The 15,779-nt window shown below is 32.4% G+C and overlaps 1 protein-coding gene across 6 annotated transcripts in view; it reads left to right on the forward strand.

Moving 5' to 3' along the window:
* NSD1 (nuclear receptor binding SET domain protein 1) overlaps positions 1-15,779 on the forward strand; it is a 142,787-nt gene that overhangs the window by 81,316 nt on the left and 45,692 nt on the right. For all 6 annotated transcript variants that reach the window (XM_051979017.1, XM_051979021.1, XM_051979016.1 and 3 more), the window contains 3 exons: positions 459-568; positions 12,266-12,341; positions 14,966-15,078. In XM_051979017.1, coding sequence (XP_051834977.1) covers positions 459-568; positions 12,266-12,341; positions 14,966-15,078 — 299 coding nt within the window. The remainder of the gene's footprint in view (positions 1-458; positions 569-12,265; positions 12,342-14,965; positions 15,079-15,779) is intronic.

The following is a 15,779-nucleotide window of genomic DNA, read 5'->3' on the forward strand; positions in this document are numbered from 1 at the left end:
ATGTACTCAATTTATTCAGCCATTCTCAAATTGATGGGCATCCACTCAGTTTCCAGTTTCTGGCCACTACAAAGAAGGCTTGCCACAAACATTCTTACATATATGTGCTTTTTAAAAAATCATTTCAGGATTTGGGAGAAAACACATGTTGTCACCACTACTCAAAAATTGTGAAACAAGAATTTAAACCCAAATGTACTATAGTCTTGGACGACAACATTGCTTTTTAGATTCTGTGTTAAAGATATATTTATTTATTTCCATTATTTTCTTGTTACACATAGGTTGATCAGATAAAAGAAAATGAACTCAGAATAGCTAAGTCATCAAAGTGTATTCATGAATGTGATGCTAGATATAAGTTGAATTAAAATTAAACTACATGAAAAACCAGTAGCTTACTTATACCTCGTTTTGTTGTTGTTTACATTAACTAAAAAAGAAAAATTCTGTTTCAGGAAATTATGAAAGTAAGCGTCAGAGGAAGCCAACAAAAAAGCTCCTTGAATCCAATGATTTAGATCCTGGATTTATGCCCAAGAAAGGGGATTTGACACTCCTTAGAAAGGTATTTTTTTTTTTGTTCTTTTTTGTTGTTGTTTTTTAATCCTTGGCATTGGAAGGTATTCAAATGAATTTAAAAATTAGTCTCCAAGAAGAAATGAGAAAATGTACTTCTTTGCAGAAATATGAACTGTAACATATACTGAGACTTACTAAACTTATCAGTTAATTTAGCTGAATTGATTTTTTTTCTTTTAAATTTTTCTTTGTAAAGATCATCTAAAAATCAAAGGAATTAATAGTCAAAAGTTGCAAATCACTCTCTAAATGCCTCCAAAATCTTTTTGTTTATCAGTTTCTAAAATTGCGGTTCTAGATGCCTTTTTAAATACTACTACTACTACTACTAGCAATAAACGAATAAGCACATAACATGCTGACTGAATCTCAGTTATTATGCCTATTAATTTTCTGCTATGGCATGATACCAGAGATCACAGAATGAAAAACAGACAGCTTAACTTCAAAAAAAGAATTAGTGAACAAATGAGTGAAATCAGTGCAGATAAATCACAAAGGATTTTCAAAAATGGATGCAGGGGATCTTTGTATTAAATATCTGTAATATAAATTTTGACATCCAAAATCTTCAGAACATTGAAAATCCATAAGGTTAAGAGCCCTCCCCCAGGAGATAAAGAATGTGAACAGTTTTCAAGAATGAAGAGCTATCCAAAATTATACGATTAATATTCAACATCAAAAAAACCCCATAGAGAAGGAACAATACCAAAGTATTGTTTCCATTATCCATCAAGCTAGCAGACAAGCTTTAAAAAAAAGAAAAAATGAGAGGACTTGTTTTTACAGGGGATACAAATAAAGAAAGCTGACTGATGCACTGATTTAAAAACAAAACAAAACAAAACCTTTGAATTGATTCGGGTGTTCTGGAGAAAACCAATTTGGCATTAGGCATGTTAAGTTCATCTGCTTCTATCCAGAGATTCCACTTTATTTAAATCATTCAAAAAAAAAAAAAAAAAAGATGTCTGTGTGTGTGTGTGTGTGTGTGTGTGTGTGTGTGTGTGTGTTCCAATATAAAGGCAAAATAAATTTAACAGGGAAAATCCAGAGTAAATCAAATAGTAGTTTATTAATTAATTAATTGCTATTAATTAAAACTTGCAAATCTCTTGATGATAACATTGTAATCTTTTTTGGGTATATGCTTTGTAAGGAAAAAGGCTATCATTTGGAAATTTGTTGGGAAATGTGTTGTGACAAAGTAATTCTTGAGAATGTATATAGTGCCTCTTTATTCCTATCCCTCTTCATTTAATTATGATTCTTATGTTTCTTTTATATTTCTCATTTTCTTAATCTCAATAATAGGAGCTGGCACTTAGTGCTTTAAGGGTTGCAAAGTACTTTACACATTTTCTTTTGATCTTCACAACTATCTTGTGTGGTGGTTGCTATTGTCACTGTTTTAGAGATGAGCAAAATGAGTGACATGGCCAGGGTCACACAGCTTTTAAGGGATGAGGCAGTATTAAAACTCAGGCTTTCCTGCATCCAAGTCTGACTGTCTATTTACTAGACTACTAGTTATAATGGTGAATTATATTTGTATTCCATTAAAATTGTTCAAACATTTCCCAGTTCATAATACTTGTTTCCTGGTTTTTGCTATTATGAATAAATACAGGATACTTTCCCTCCATTTATAACACTCCTAGAAATGTAACGAGTACAAGATCAATGGATCAAAAGGGATTAAAAAAAAAAATTTACTCTTACTGTATAATTTTTTTTCTTGTCAGAATAATCATACTGCTTCATTCTTTAGTTTTCTCATCTAGTGTCAAACACTGGAAAAACCTACTGAGAACAATAGAAAGTTGTTTCCAGTATTTTTTATGGAAAGAGTCTGGTAACTGAGTGACTCTTGATGAAACTTATTACCTATTAAATTGTGAGTGCATGCCCAAAAATGTATTTGTGGAATATGCAGAATTTCTTCTTGAGTCATAAAACATTTGCATGTACTTGTTATTGTTATCTTTTTTTGTGTGATCATGATTTTATTTGATCATTACAACCCTCTGTAGTGAAAAGGGGCAAGGATGGAATAATGTTGGAAGAGTATTTTCTCTGAGGTCAGACATCTACATGCACCTCTGATGCTTTTGCTACTTGTATGATCTTGGCCAAGTCACTTCATTAGCTTGCGTTTGAGGTGCTTTATCTGTAAAATGGGAAGGTTAAAATAAAGGGTCTTTCAATTCCAATACACTTGGGATAGAAAATGCAAGTCACATCCAGAGAAAGAACTATGGAGACTAAATGTGAATTGAAACATAGTATTTTCTCCATTTTGTTTGTTTTCTTAAGTTTTTTTTTCCCCCCTTTTCTTCTGATTTCTCTTACACAACGTGACAAATATGGAAATAAGTTTAAAAGGATTGCACATATTTAACCTTTATCAGATTGCTTGCTGTCTTGGGGAGAGGGAATGGGGAGATAATGGAGGAAAGAAGAAAAGAAAATTTATAATACAAGAAAATTATCTTTACATGTATTTGGAAAAATAAAATAAATGGCCTTTTAGGTACCTTCAAGATCCAAATTTTTTATTGTAAATAGTTTATTTTGCTATGGTAAGTAGTTACAGGAATTGAAAAAGTTTTTGAAATTGAAAGCTTTTAGTTTTCTGAGAGCTTACTGATATTTTCATTTAAGAAAAAACACCAAAAACTAGCCCTTTAGGTTAAAAAGTAAATCCACAAAACAGACAGACACAACTTCAGGTCTTTATGTGAAATGTTCTACATCCAGGAATTTTCTTTTCCTCTTCCCCCGTTTGCTTCTTTCTCCCCTTCTCTTCCCCCCTCCCCTCTAAAGAAGAGAGAGTGAGGTGGTGTAATATGGAGTTCTCAGCTCTTACTCTGGGGCCATATACTTGATCATTTAGAATTACATATCCTCACATTTGTTTTTGTTTTTTTTTCTATTTGTTTACTTATTGTAATTATATATATTGTTTTTCTTCTACTTTACTTCATGGTGCATCATATAAACTTATGTAGGTGTCCATTCTTACCTGAATATTTCAGGTTCATCCTTTATTATAGCTGGCTAATATTTTATTGGACAGCTAGATGGTGTGTTAGACAGTGACAGGTCTTGAGTTGGGAAGAATCTTCTTTTTAAATTCTAATAAATCTGGACTGGTTTTTTTTAAATAGAAGGCTTTTCTCCTCCCCTTTTAAAAAAATCATAGGTTTCAAATGTCTAATTAAAAGTCACTTGATCTGTTTTCAAGGTCAGTAGTCTTCAGTAATTAGACATCTTAGATTTTCATGTTTTAATATTACTTGTTATCTCATGGAGTCATTGATTTCTTTTGGACATGGTCTTGTTTTCAGAGAATACATTTGTTAGGCATAGTTTGCTGTTTTCTCTTTTAAGTAAATTATATATTCTTCCAATTTTTTCCTTTAGAGTTTAATTCATTTTTTATTTCTTCTGGGTGTCCAGATAGTTTTGGAAAAGTTTTTCCTTTGAATCTCTGTGTGAAGTTATGGAATTACTCTCATATTTGTGGTTTTCTAGAGTTGTATTGATTTTTTTTTTTTTTGAACTGATCATTGTTTTGTTTATTCATCTCTCCAGTTTAGTTCCTGAGTTAGGATCTAGAATCCCAATTTAGGAAGTGAAAAAAATGCAGTGTGAAGGATAGAACCAGGGCTAGACTGTGCTCCCTACTTTCCTTTTGGTTCTGGGTGCCCTGCTTAGTTTCTCATTGGGTCTTCTGGGTTTTTGCACTAACTTCTACTTTCTTTTTTTATTTTTTTATTTTTTAAATTTTTACTTAATAATTACTTTATATTGACAGAATCCATGCCAGGGTAATTTTTTTTTTTACAACATTATCCCTTGCACTCGTTTCTTTTCCGATTTTTTTTTTCCCCTCCCTCCCTCCACCCCCTCCCCTAGATGGCAAGCAGTCCTTTATATGTTGGATATGTTGCAGTATATCCTAGATACAATATATGTTTGCAGAACCGAACAGTTCTCTTGTTTAATAGGGAGAATTGGATTCAGAAGGTATAAATAACCCGGGAAGAAAAACAAAAATGCAGATAGTTCACATTCGTTTCCCAGTGTTCTTTCTTTGGGTGTAGCTGCTTTTGTCCGTCATTATCAATTGAAACTCAGTTAGGTCTCTTTGTCAAAGAAATCCACTTCCATCAAAATATGTCCTCATACAATATCGTTGTCGATAACTTCTACTTTCTTAAGATCAGTCCTTTACCTCCTGGGTTCAGGTCTCCTGTGTCTTTGAGGTTCAGAGGTGTGCATCTTCAGAGTCTTCCTTGTTATCTTGATCAAGATCTTAGAGCCTTTGCTCCTGGGGTATGGTGATATGAGAGCTACAGTTTCATGCTAGTAAGCAATTCAAATTATGTTATGTTCCTTCCCACGACTGTTTGACTAAACTCCCAAGTTGTTCATGCTGGGGATTCATCAGGGGAGACCCTGACTCTTGCTCCCTTTAAATTTAGACTTGCAAATTATGTGGTGTCTCTTGTTGTTCTGGACTTGCTTTGCTAGACAGTTCCTATTGCTTATGAGTTTCTGGCTGTCATTTTGGCAGATTCTGGAATGAATGTCACTTAGTATGTCACTGTATTTCTTAATCATTCTCACCCAGATTACTGTTTTGCTTCTTCCTCTCATTATCTTTTATTGTTCCCATTTTCTCAAATAGCCTTTCCTGATAGATCTAGCTATTAGTAGAAAGAGGGAAAAATAGGAAAAATGCAGAAAAATTAAATATGATTTATGTAAAGTAATAGATAAGTTGTTTGGAGCTTGAAGTGGTCAGGTTGATTGAATGAATTGTTTTTAAGTGGCATAGATTGGGCTGAATAGAGAAAGGGGCTCATAATTTCAGTTTAAAGAACTACCTTTGGTTCCCTTTAAAAATGACCTTTCACAATTTTTATACTCCAGAAAACTGAACTATTCTTCAGCTTTTTCTTGTCCTGACTTAATGAGTCTTTACATTGTTGCTCAAAGCATGTTTTCATCCTGGAAATATCTTAACCAGCACTGTTTGCCAGCTCCCTTCTTTTGGTTGTCTTTGGGATTGAAGAATGACTAAAATTATAAGGAATAAGTTTTAGGTTACATAAATATACTATTTTAGTCTAAAGACAGAGGACTGAATATTTTGTAGAGGAACAAGAAATAGAATAGAGGTTTAGTTTGGAGGGCAGAATCTGAACTAAAAGATGCTTGGTGTAGAGCATGAGGAAAAGATCCTTTTATATGTTTTCACATGTAATCCTGTAGTCTGGCTAGCATTGCTTCCTTGTTAATGGTTATACTGATAAGCAATTGTGAGGTAGATTAGATACTTATGAAATAACCAACTTTCTCGAAGTTTTGGGGCCTTTTATGGAATTTTTCAAAATCTGTCAAAACAGTACAGAAATGACTAGGTCATGGAAATAGGTCATCTGGGAAAGTATTAAAAAACAGGGAGGACCTGAAGCTGTCAGTGTAAAGGTATACAAATCATTTCATGAATTTTAAGTCTCCATTTGTTTAACATATGAAAATGGAAATTACAATATTTATATTATCAAGATACTAGCATCTTTATGAGGCAGGTGTTTTGTAAACCTTAAAGTGATATAAAAATGGGAGTAATTGTTAACAATAATAATAATATGACCACTATCAGCAATTGGGCAACCATTAGAGAATATTTTCTTGTAACAAGCACCTACCCAAGAAGTACTCTTCTTATTTAAACTCCAAAATTCTTAGTGCTCTTAGTTATTTTGACATAATTTATCATTTTCATTATGTGATGAGAATAGAAAGCTGAACATTTATTTTCTAGTTTTCTAAACTTAGTATCACAAGCTTTCTGAATTCAGTATTAGTTCAAATAGTTAGAAGCCATAATTAATTTACTTATATCTGACTATTTTAAAATGTAAGTATTGTTTATAATTGATACTGATATCATGTTTCCCTAGCAGTTATAATTAAAAAACAAAAAGAAAAACCTTTTGTTGATGTTATTTATTTTGATTTCACTATCACTTGTTGATCACTTTCTGGGATTGTCACAGGCCCAACTCAAAGAATTGGATCCCACCTTTCACAAAGAAAAACAGTTAAACAAAAGAAACCTATATAATGATCCCATGTGACTATGTATGCAACATTCTTCTCTGCTACATTTGAAGCATTCTTTAATGCAGTTTTGAATACTTTGTTGTTCTTTTGGGTGCTCTTTGATTTGTATGTATTCTTGGGGATTCATACTTGGGGGTTCAGTGAATTAATTGTTTATATATCTTACCAAACTTGTAGGAGAGAAATTTGAAACAAAGGTGTTTTCCTTCTCTCCAATACCTTTCTTTCTTAGCCTAGATACATTAACTTTGTTTAGAAGCTTTTTAATTGCTTGCAGTTATTTATTTTATCTTAGATATGTAGTTGCCTCTATCCCTCATTTTATTAAAAGTCTCCTACCCATAACTTTAAGTGTTATATAATCTATTTTTATCATTTGAATATATGGTGGAATATGGTATAAGGTAATTTCTTGACTGACTTTCTAGTTTTTTCCTACTCCTTTCTCGTTTTCCCAGGAGTTATTATTAAATGGGGAATTCTTGCCAAAGTACTTTATATTTTCTAGGTCATTAAGTTTGCTGTTTCTATTTTTCCCTTGCCTACTCTGTTCAATTGATCTGCTTCTATTTTTTTAACCAATACCAGATGGTCTTGATGACTGCTGTTTTATAATATAGTTGAGATCTAGATGTATTTTTCTTCATCATTTCATAATTTTTCTTCATATTCTACATCCTTTATTTTTCTAAATACATTTTATTAATTTATTAATTATATAAAAGCATCCCTCTGATAGATTGCTATCACATTAAAACTGTAAATTAACTGTGGTAGCATTGTCAATTTTATTATTTTGACACAGCCCATCCATTATCATTGAATTACCTCAGTTATTTAAATTGTGTTTGGGGGTGGTTTTCTTGGAGCACCTTTTAATAGAATCTATACATGTAATTTCTGTGCTTTAGTGCATTTTAGTTTTTGGGAATAACATTTTCATTTCTATTATTGCCACTTGGGGTTTTTTAGCTGTTGTTTTTTGAGGGTTTATTTTGTGCCCTATAACTTGGCTTATGTTTTCTCAATTAATATCTTTAAAGATTCACTAAGATTTTTTAAGCAAATTGCCATGTTATTAGCGAAAAGAATGGTTCTAGCTATCTAGTTATCTTTATGCTTTTAATTTTTTAACTTGTCTTTATTGTTTGTACTTCTAGAATGCTATCAAAAAATAGTGGGTGGAGAGGGAAGGAATTGGCATCTGTGATGAACTGCAATATTTATCAAGAAAGCATCTGGTGCATCTGTATTGTATATAATACCACTTTTATTTTTAAATAGATAATTTTTATGATATTAAAAAAGTCCCTCAATTCTCATATTTTATAGCTTTTTAGCATACATGTCTCTCTCTCCTCCCCCCAATCATGAATTTGGTTGTTTTGTTTTTAATATTATTACGCTGATTGTTCTCTTGTGGTTGAACCATCTTAGCATCACATGTATAAATCCATTTTGGTCATGATGAATAATTTCTTGGATAAATAATTGTAGTTAGTTTGACAATATTTTTTTTTAATTGAAACACTATTAAATAATTATAGTTAGTTTGACAAGATTAAAAAAATGAAACACTATTCATTAATTGATCTATTATACTGTTCTTTTTCCTTCCCTGGTTTAGTAATTAATACAACATTTGTCTCATAAAAGTATATGAATGCTACTGTCTTCCCATCACTCTTCTAACATTAACCTTCATTTTATTGTTCAGCTTTTCCTATTTCCAATTTTCTAATTCATCAGTGATATGGAACATTTTTATAGTATTATTATATAGTTACAAAGGGTTTAAGAGAGTGTCTATACTGTTGTACAGATGTTGTACAGTATTAAACGATTGACTCAAGGTCATACAAAAATCAATAAAAGAAACAAACTTTGAACTATTATCTCCTCACTCCAAATGTTGTATTAACACTAGACTACGCTGTCTCTATTTTTGCATGGTCATCTAAATTTTACAGTATTTTATATCTGTTGATAACTTTGGACTTTTTGACTATTCTTCTATTTTAGAGATCACTAGTAGTTAATACAAATAGAGAGAGAGAGAGAGAGAGAGTGTGTGTGTGTGTGTGTGTGTGTGTGTGTGTGTGTGTGTGTGTGTGTGTGTGTTTGGCTGCTAATAAATTACTTTTTTTTTTCTTTTTGCAAAACTTTGTTAATTTTGTCTCGTAAAATTATTGTAAAATATATTGTAAAAAGTATAATTTTACATGGATGTTTGTGTGATTCTGTAGCTCTTCTAATATAGGCTTCTCTTTTGTCATTCATTTTTCCAATTTGCAGTTTTCTTATCAGTGATTTGGAACATAACCCTGTTTTACTGGGTCATGTAGTTGACCTTAGAGAGGGCTATTCCCATTGTTAAATCTATGTTCGTAAGTTGTCTAACTTGGAATTTGTGATTACTTCTATTCCTATTTAGATATAAATCTCTCCTGCCAACCCATAATTGTAAAAGCAACCCCTTCCCACTTTTCTTTTTTGTTTTGTGGAGTGAGCTTTTATAGTCTTAAGGAATATTCATTTGGAATTTGTTGTGATATGTTACATAAAATATTGGTCTAATTGCTAAAATCCTTTATAGTTTTCTAGTTACTCTTGTTAAATAGGGAGATATTCCCTCAATAATTTATGTTCTTGGGCATTATTTTAAATTTTTTGTTTCTTGTGTAACCTGTCATTGATTCACTTTTCTTTTAAAAACAAATATTAGTACTCAGTGATTTAAGGTGATAACTTCTTCATAATATAGTTTAGGATCTAATACTTTTTAAATTTAATTCTTAACTAGTGAAAGAATTTATTCAGTAGAAACACTTTTCACCAAAAGTATATGATTTGATACCCATACTAACAAGAGAACAAGATTGTAAAGCTGAATTGGGCAGAGGAATATTGATAAAAAATCATTGCAATGCAATGGCAATTTGCTCAGAATATAATCCACTTTGATTGAGTTTGGATTAATTATGAGGTTGCAAAAGTGCCTCAACCTTAGCAAATAGCTTAATTAATTCTCAAAACAGTGAAATGAGTTACATAAGCAAACTCAAATAGTATGTCTAGATTATGCTGTGCAATTGGATGAACTTCCTATTAGGCCCGTAGTCTGTGTATATAATGGTAGTGTTGATGGTGGTCGTTTGTCCTTCATTGTTGAAGAGGATCTTGATATCAGGAAACATGATGCCGTGTCACGTGAACTGGACTCAAGTGAGAGAGAGCTATGCATAGCCTCAAGCCTCACTTTCTCCTCCGGGGTCTTTTGGGTCCAATATCCAGCAGAATGTAAATTTTTTTCCTGAAAACTTGCAAAATATCTTGCCATTAGGGTTATATAGATTAGATTTCTTTCTTAAGGATCATGCCTTAAACCTAAATTCACCCTGAGTTTCATCGATGTACCAACAATAGATCCCAGGTCAAACCCCACGTGATCATTTTTGGGGGTCTTAATTGGCTCACAGTGAATGTAAATATCAGTTTTCTCTGTTTTGACCAGAAACCCCTCCCAGATGTGTTTGTGTATTTGTATTTATATTTGACTAGATAAAAGAAGCCATTTTCTGTCTCATTTCTTTCCTATCCTTAATTATTGATTGGGTATTAGTCATACTGAGACTTGTTAAAAACCTTAGTTTAAAAAGGCCACTGCATCCAGTGGCCAACAGAAATTGGGCACTTGGGCAACACAGCTTCTTTTCTTTTCTTTCCTTTTTTTCTTTTTTCCTCTTCCCTTCCCTTTGTCCACATAGGGTAGCACACCTTTAACTGCAGATGCCCTGCCTGAAGGAATGTAAAAATTTTTGATACCATGGACTAGAATTCAGAATGTTGGGTACAGAATTGAATAGAAAGGATGAGAAAGTTGTCCTGCATTTGGGAAATTATGCAGTGCTTTTAGTGACTGTCTAGCAAAGCACACCTTTTTAATGTTGCTGCTTTCCTAATCTTTAATTTGATCTTTAATCTTATTTCACCACTGCCTCAGAAGACTCAAAATTGTGAGTTTACCTGAAGGTAGTTGCTGTAATATATGTAATGTATGTAAATTGGATCATTTGATCAATGAGATGAAATTGTGAAAAACATTCTTGACCTGGATCATCAGAAAAGTAAGTTGGCATATCATCCAGCAAGAATTAGAGATAGTAGATGGACAACCTGATTGCTTTATTCATAATCATAATATATTAGAATGTCCAGATAAGGAATGTCAACTATTATTGGTAGTCTGTTGGTCTAAGATCATTTAGGAATTTGTGCTAGTAGAAATAGTACATATTCATATTTATCTAGTTTTCTTTATTATAAAAATGTTTTCTCATGAGTTATTAGTTTGGGGGACTTACGGGGGGAGATAGATTAATATCTGAAATTGGAAGCCCAAGGACCTTTTGTTTCATTGTAGTCTATTACTACTACTGCTTATCTGTTACTGTCTGTGGTGGCTTTTTTATACTTCAAATAACAAACTACCGTGTTTCCCCGATAATAAGACCTATCCTGAAAGTAAGCCCTCCCCTTACTGTGTAAGATTCCTCTAAAATAAGCCCTATTGAGATTGCTACTGTAGTGAAGGTGATCCCCTGCGCTACACGCTACATTACGGTACCCTCTGTATGCACCGATCATTATTATTATTATTATGACATGATCATTATTGAATAAAGGTACTTTTTTTTGTTCACATTTACCTGTTTATTAAAATTGCTGTCAATGCTCATTAAAATAAGCCCTCCCCTGAAAATAAGCCCTCTAGTGTTTTTCTGTCCAAAAAAAATTAAGAAGACAGTGTCTTATTATCGGGGAAACACGGTAGTAGTATATGATTGTGGAAGGAAAAGCCTGTTGATGTCAAAGTCTTTGGTATTTGTGACACAGGCAAACATTTGAAATTAGTCTTTTAGCAAACATAACAACTATTATATCTCACTTTAGAATATATAAGAAACATTAAATACTTGTTTTATTTTATTTGGAATTATGATAGGTTACTTCTCCTAATGAATTATAAGCCCAAAAGAATGTTCTACTTTAAATATATAGAAGTACTGGCCTGTACTATGCACAGACATTTATGTGAGTGCTAAGAGACATAATTTTACATGCCTCTTATTAATTGCTAATTCTTTCTTGATAGATTTGTAAGACAAGGTCCTGCTTTAAGTTTTTTATTACGTAGTTAGATTTCCTGAATTGGGATTTTTAACTTGTTTCCACTCAGTTATTTCTCTTCTCTATTTGGAGCACAAAATTTATTGTTAAGTTTTTACAGGTTAAATGAGTTCCTTCATTTTACTGATGAGAAAACTGAGGCCTAAAAAAACTAATTGCCTTGCCCATGGTCCCTTAAGTGATAATTATCTCAGAAGTCAATTCTTTTAAACCCAGTAATGCTACCATTTTCTCTACTTGCTCATTAATTGCTAGGTCAGCCTTTCATTATGAAAGTAAATTCCTTTGCTTATAACAAATTCTCGTATATCACAAAACTCAGAATGATGTTTATCTTACTTCTACACAGTGTTATAATACTGGTCCCTTGGAGAATGATATTTCTGGATCATGTACAACGCTTACATCTATGGATTTTGGTGAAGGTAAGTGCTTGCAAACACAGAAGGGGAGAAGTACCTGCAATATTGATGTTTCCTGTGATACCTTCTTTCTTTATGATAGTTTTCCTTTGGGAGATATGTTGTATCTATAGTTACTCAAGTTTATATAGAAAGAAACAACTAACCAGAAATTAACTTTCTATATTTGTACCTTTTTACACATTTTTTTCCCATGATATTTCTCTTTTTAGCAAAAAGGGATTGAACATTTCAGTTAAAAGGCTCAAAATATATTTGGTATAATTGGAGGTACAAATAGTAGTGTTGCATGTGAAAGGTAGTACATATACCAACTCCATCTTTTCAGTCTCATCAATAAATAGTTATAAAGCCTTTCCTGAAGAGAGATCAAGTGAAGATAGACTCAGTTTTCCTGCCCAGTCATCTCTAAACATACCTTTCTTTCTCACCATCTCACTTTACCCCCTTCTTTAGTCATATAGTTGTCTATCTACTCTGTTCAAAAGAAGAGACTAGTTCATAACATTTTACTTATGCAGAATTGAATAGCTTTGGTTGCTGGCAAAAGTTCCTGAAACCAAGTTGCAGAAAGAAGAATGTTGGTGGTTCCAGTTTTTTTGATTGATTAAGAATACTGAGAAAGGAGCCTTGGAATCTTAGGAAGAACATAGATTAGAAAACATTATTTAAAAATACTACTATGTGCTAGGCATATCTGACCCAAGTTTGTAAAACCACAGCAAGTTACTTAACCTTTCGGGGCTCTGCCCAATGTCTGGGATTAAGTTACAGTGCAATTGCTGATCTGAATTGGCAGAGACAATTTGCAGTTTACCCTATACATGTGAAATCATAAGTTTAAACATCACCAACAGGAGGAAAAAGCTTGACTACATTGATGTGGTCAGACATGGTCCTAATTGTTTCTTTAACTAGCTAATATTAACTTTTTCTGGTATAGCTTTTATTGCCATAGTATTGTAACATAGGGCCATTCATAGTTAGAGTTGGAAAGGACTTTAGAGGTAAGCTTTGTATACCATGTGATCCAACTTATTGTCTCTGTTCTTTGTCTAGCCTCTGTTGAAATGATGAGTTCTGTTACTGACTTGTCTGTGTAAGTTGCCCATTTTGCCTTTTGAAGAGCTCTTTGTAGGAAGTTTTTCCCCCACATGGAGCAAAAATCTACTCTTTCTGCAATTTCTACCCATGGGGTGAAGCAAAATAATTCTTAATTTCTCTCTCTCTCTCTTTCTCTCTCTCTCTTTTTTAGTATCAGCTACTTTATCTCCTCTTCATGTAGCAAGGTCACTCTGGTCACTCTTGTTTGCAAAGAAGAAATTAAGAATTGTCAAATTCCTCTGTAAAACATGATACTCAGAATTGTACAGTCCTGTAATTGCGATCTGTTTGCTCTTATCAAGTTTTGGATTCATTCATTCTGTACTTTTTGTGTAATTTTTCTTTTAAATCAAAGTGGCCATTAAATCTTAGCCTGTTAGATTTAGACCATTGTTGTGATCTTTTAAAATTCTTTTATGGCTTGATTACATCAGCCAATGTGCTTACCGTTTTTCAATTTTCATTGGTATACCAATGTATATGTTGACTCAACTTACTGAAAAAATGTTGACTGTAATACGTCCAAAATGTAGGATGTAGAATGAGTGCTGCTGCTCTCTCTGTCTTAGAGAACTTCTTCCACATTAAACAGCAATCAATTAATCATCAGTCTTTAAATCTGCTTTTAATCAGTGGTACTGTTATTTAACTTACTGTCTCTTTATCTTCTTTAAAAGCATATTTTTGAGATACTTTGTTTAAATAACTCTCTGAAATCTGTGATATTATGCCAGTATTAATGTATTCACAGCTCACCTATCAATATGTAAAGTTGAAATCATAATTTTTCAAGTCCTTTTTTCTAAGCATTTTAAAATTTCAACCCTTATAAAATCTAAAAGAAGCTACCACCTCTTCCCCTCCCCCCCCAAAAAAAAGGAAAGAAAGATCTGAATACAGGTTTTTTGTTTTAAATGAAATTAATTACTCTTTTTTAGTTCCATTAAACTTGTTTTGTCTGGGGTTCTTTAAAAGAACCTACAGAATCACAAAAAAATACAAAATTGTAGTCATCAATTTTTAAAAATCAGCCTGAATAGGAATTCCTTTTACAGCTTTCAAGACAAACTATTATATATCCTCCATTTTAAAGCTTTTTTTTACTCAACACTGAATTGTGAATTATATTTTTAACTTTTCCTCTTGAATTACATAAGAGATTAAGAATAAGCCTCTCTGGAGGACATTCTCTTCTTCTTTATGATCTCAGCAAGATAATGGCACTAGGAGTTTTATAACTAAAGGATAGGAAATTAGCTTTCTTAATAAATAGTAGCACGTAACCAAGGATTCAGTATTTAGTTAATATTTCATATTCCTCATCAGTTACCTAAAGAAGACAAGAAATAAATATATTAGTTTATTTCATTTGTGATCCTTATTAACTGTATTTAGGGAAAATGTCAAAGAATAGTATATTTGATTTTATTTGTCTATTAGTACAGTGCAGTATGACTTATTTGAGAAAAGAGATAATAGGTTAACAGTTTTCTTCTGTTAACGTTTTCCTTTTCTTGTCATAGGTGCAAACAAAGTTTTTGAAAAGCAAAGGAAGCGAAAGAGACAGAGGCATGTACCAGCACATTGTAAGAAAGTGAGAAATGAAGACTCTTCACGGGAGGCTCAAAACTCTGAGGTACAGCTGGGTTCTAGGTTCTGTCACTTCCAAATGGAACCTATTCTTACCAGTTTTCTTTTCTCTAGTTTCCTTTAACAATATTAATAGAAAGAAGCAGCCTCATAAATATAGAATACATTTTCATAAATAATGTCACAAGATGGCATGTGTGGGCCTAACCATTTTTTAAATCTCATTGGCAGCAAAATTTTTCATACAATTTCATATTAAGCTAACATGTAGTTTTGAGTGGATTCATATTTTGCTTGTTTTCTCCTTTTTTGAAAACAATTCAGCCTACTTAAAGACCACCTCATGTTAATTTTCCAACAATATTTTTAAAAGCTTAAAGAATAGTACTAGTTTGGGAGAAAAACTAAACCTGAATTTAAAATCCAGAGTCCTTTAATTTAAATTGCATCAAAGTAAATTTGATGCTTTTAGGACTTTTTGGTATCATTTTAGAGAGTCCTGGAACTGTTCAGGTCCATACCAACCAACTTTGATAGAAGGACCATTTCTTTCCAGGACAAAGAGAATGAAATGCCCAAATGGTGCATTCTTTTTTTTTTCTTTTTTTCTTTTTTTTAAGAAAACACAACTTGGAAGGAAAAATAAATAATCAAATGAACTTAAGAATGTTTTCTCTCCCTTAGTGAAACCTTAAAATGGAACAGCTCAAAAAGTTCCAGTGGAACAGCCTCAGAGCAGTTAGTGCC

Source organism: Antechinus flavipes, chromosome 2 (assembly GCF_016432865.1).
Source record: "Antechinus flavipes isolate AdamAnt ecotype Samford, QLD, Australia chromosome 2, AdamAnt_v2, whole genome shotgun sequence".
Classification (NCBI taxonomy): Eukaryota; Metazoa; Chordata; class Mammalia; order Dasyuromorphia; family Dasyuridae; genus Antechinus; species Antechinus flavipes.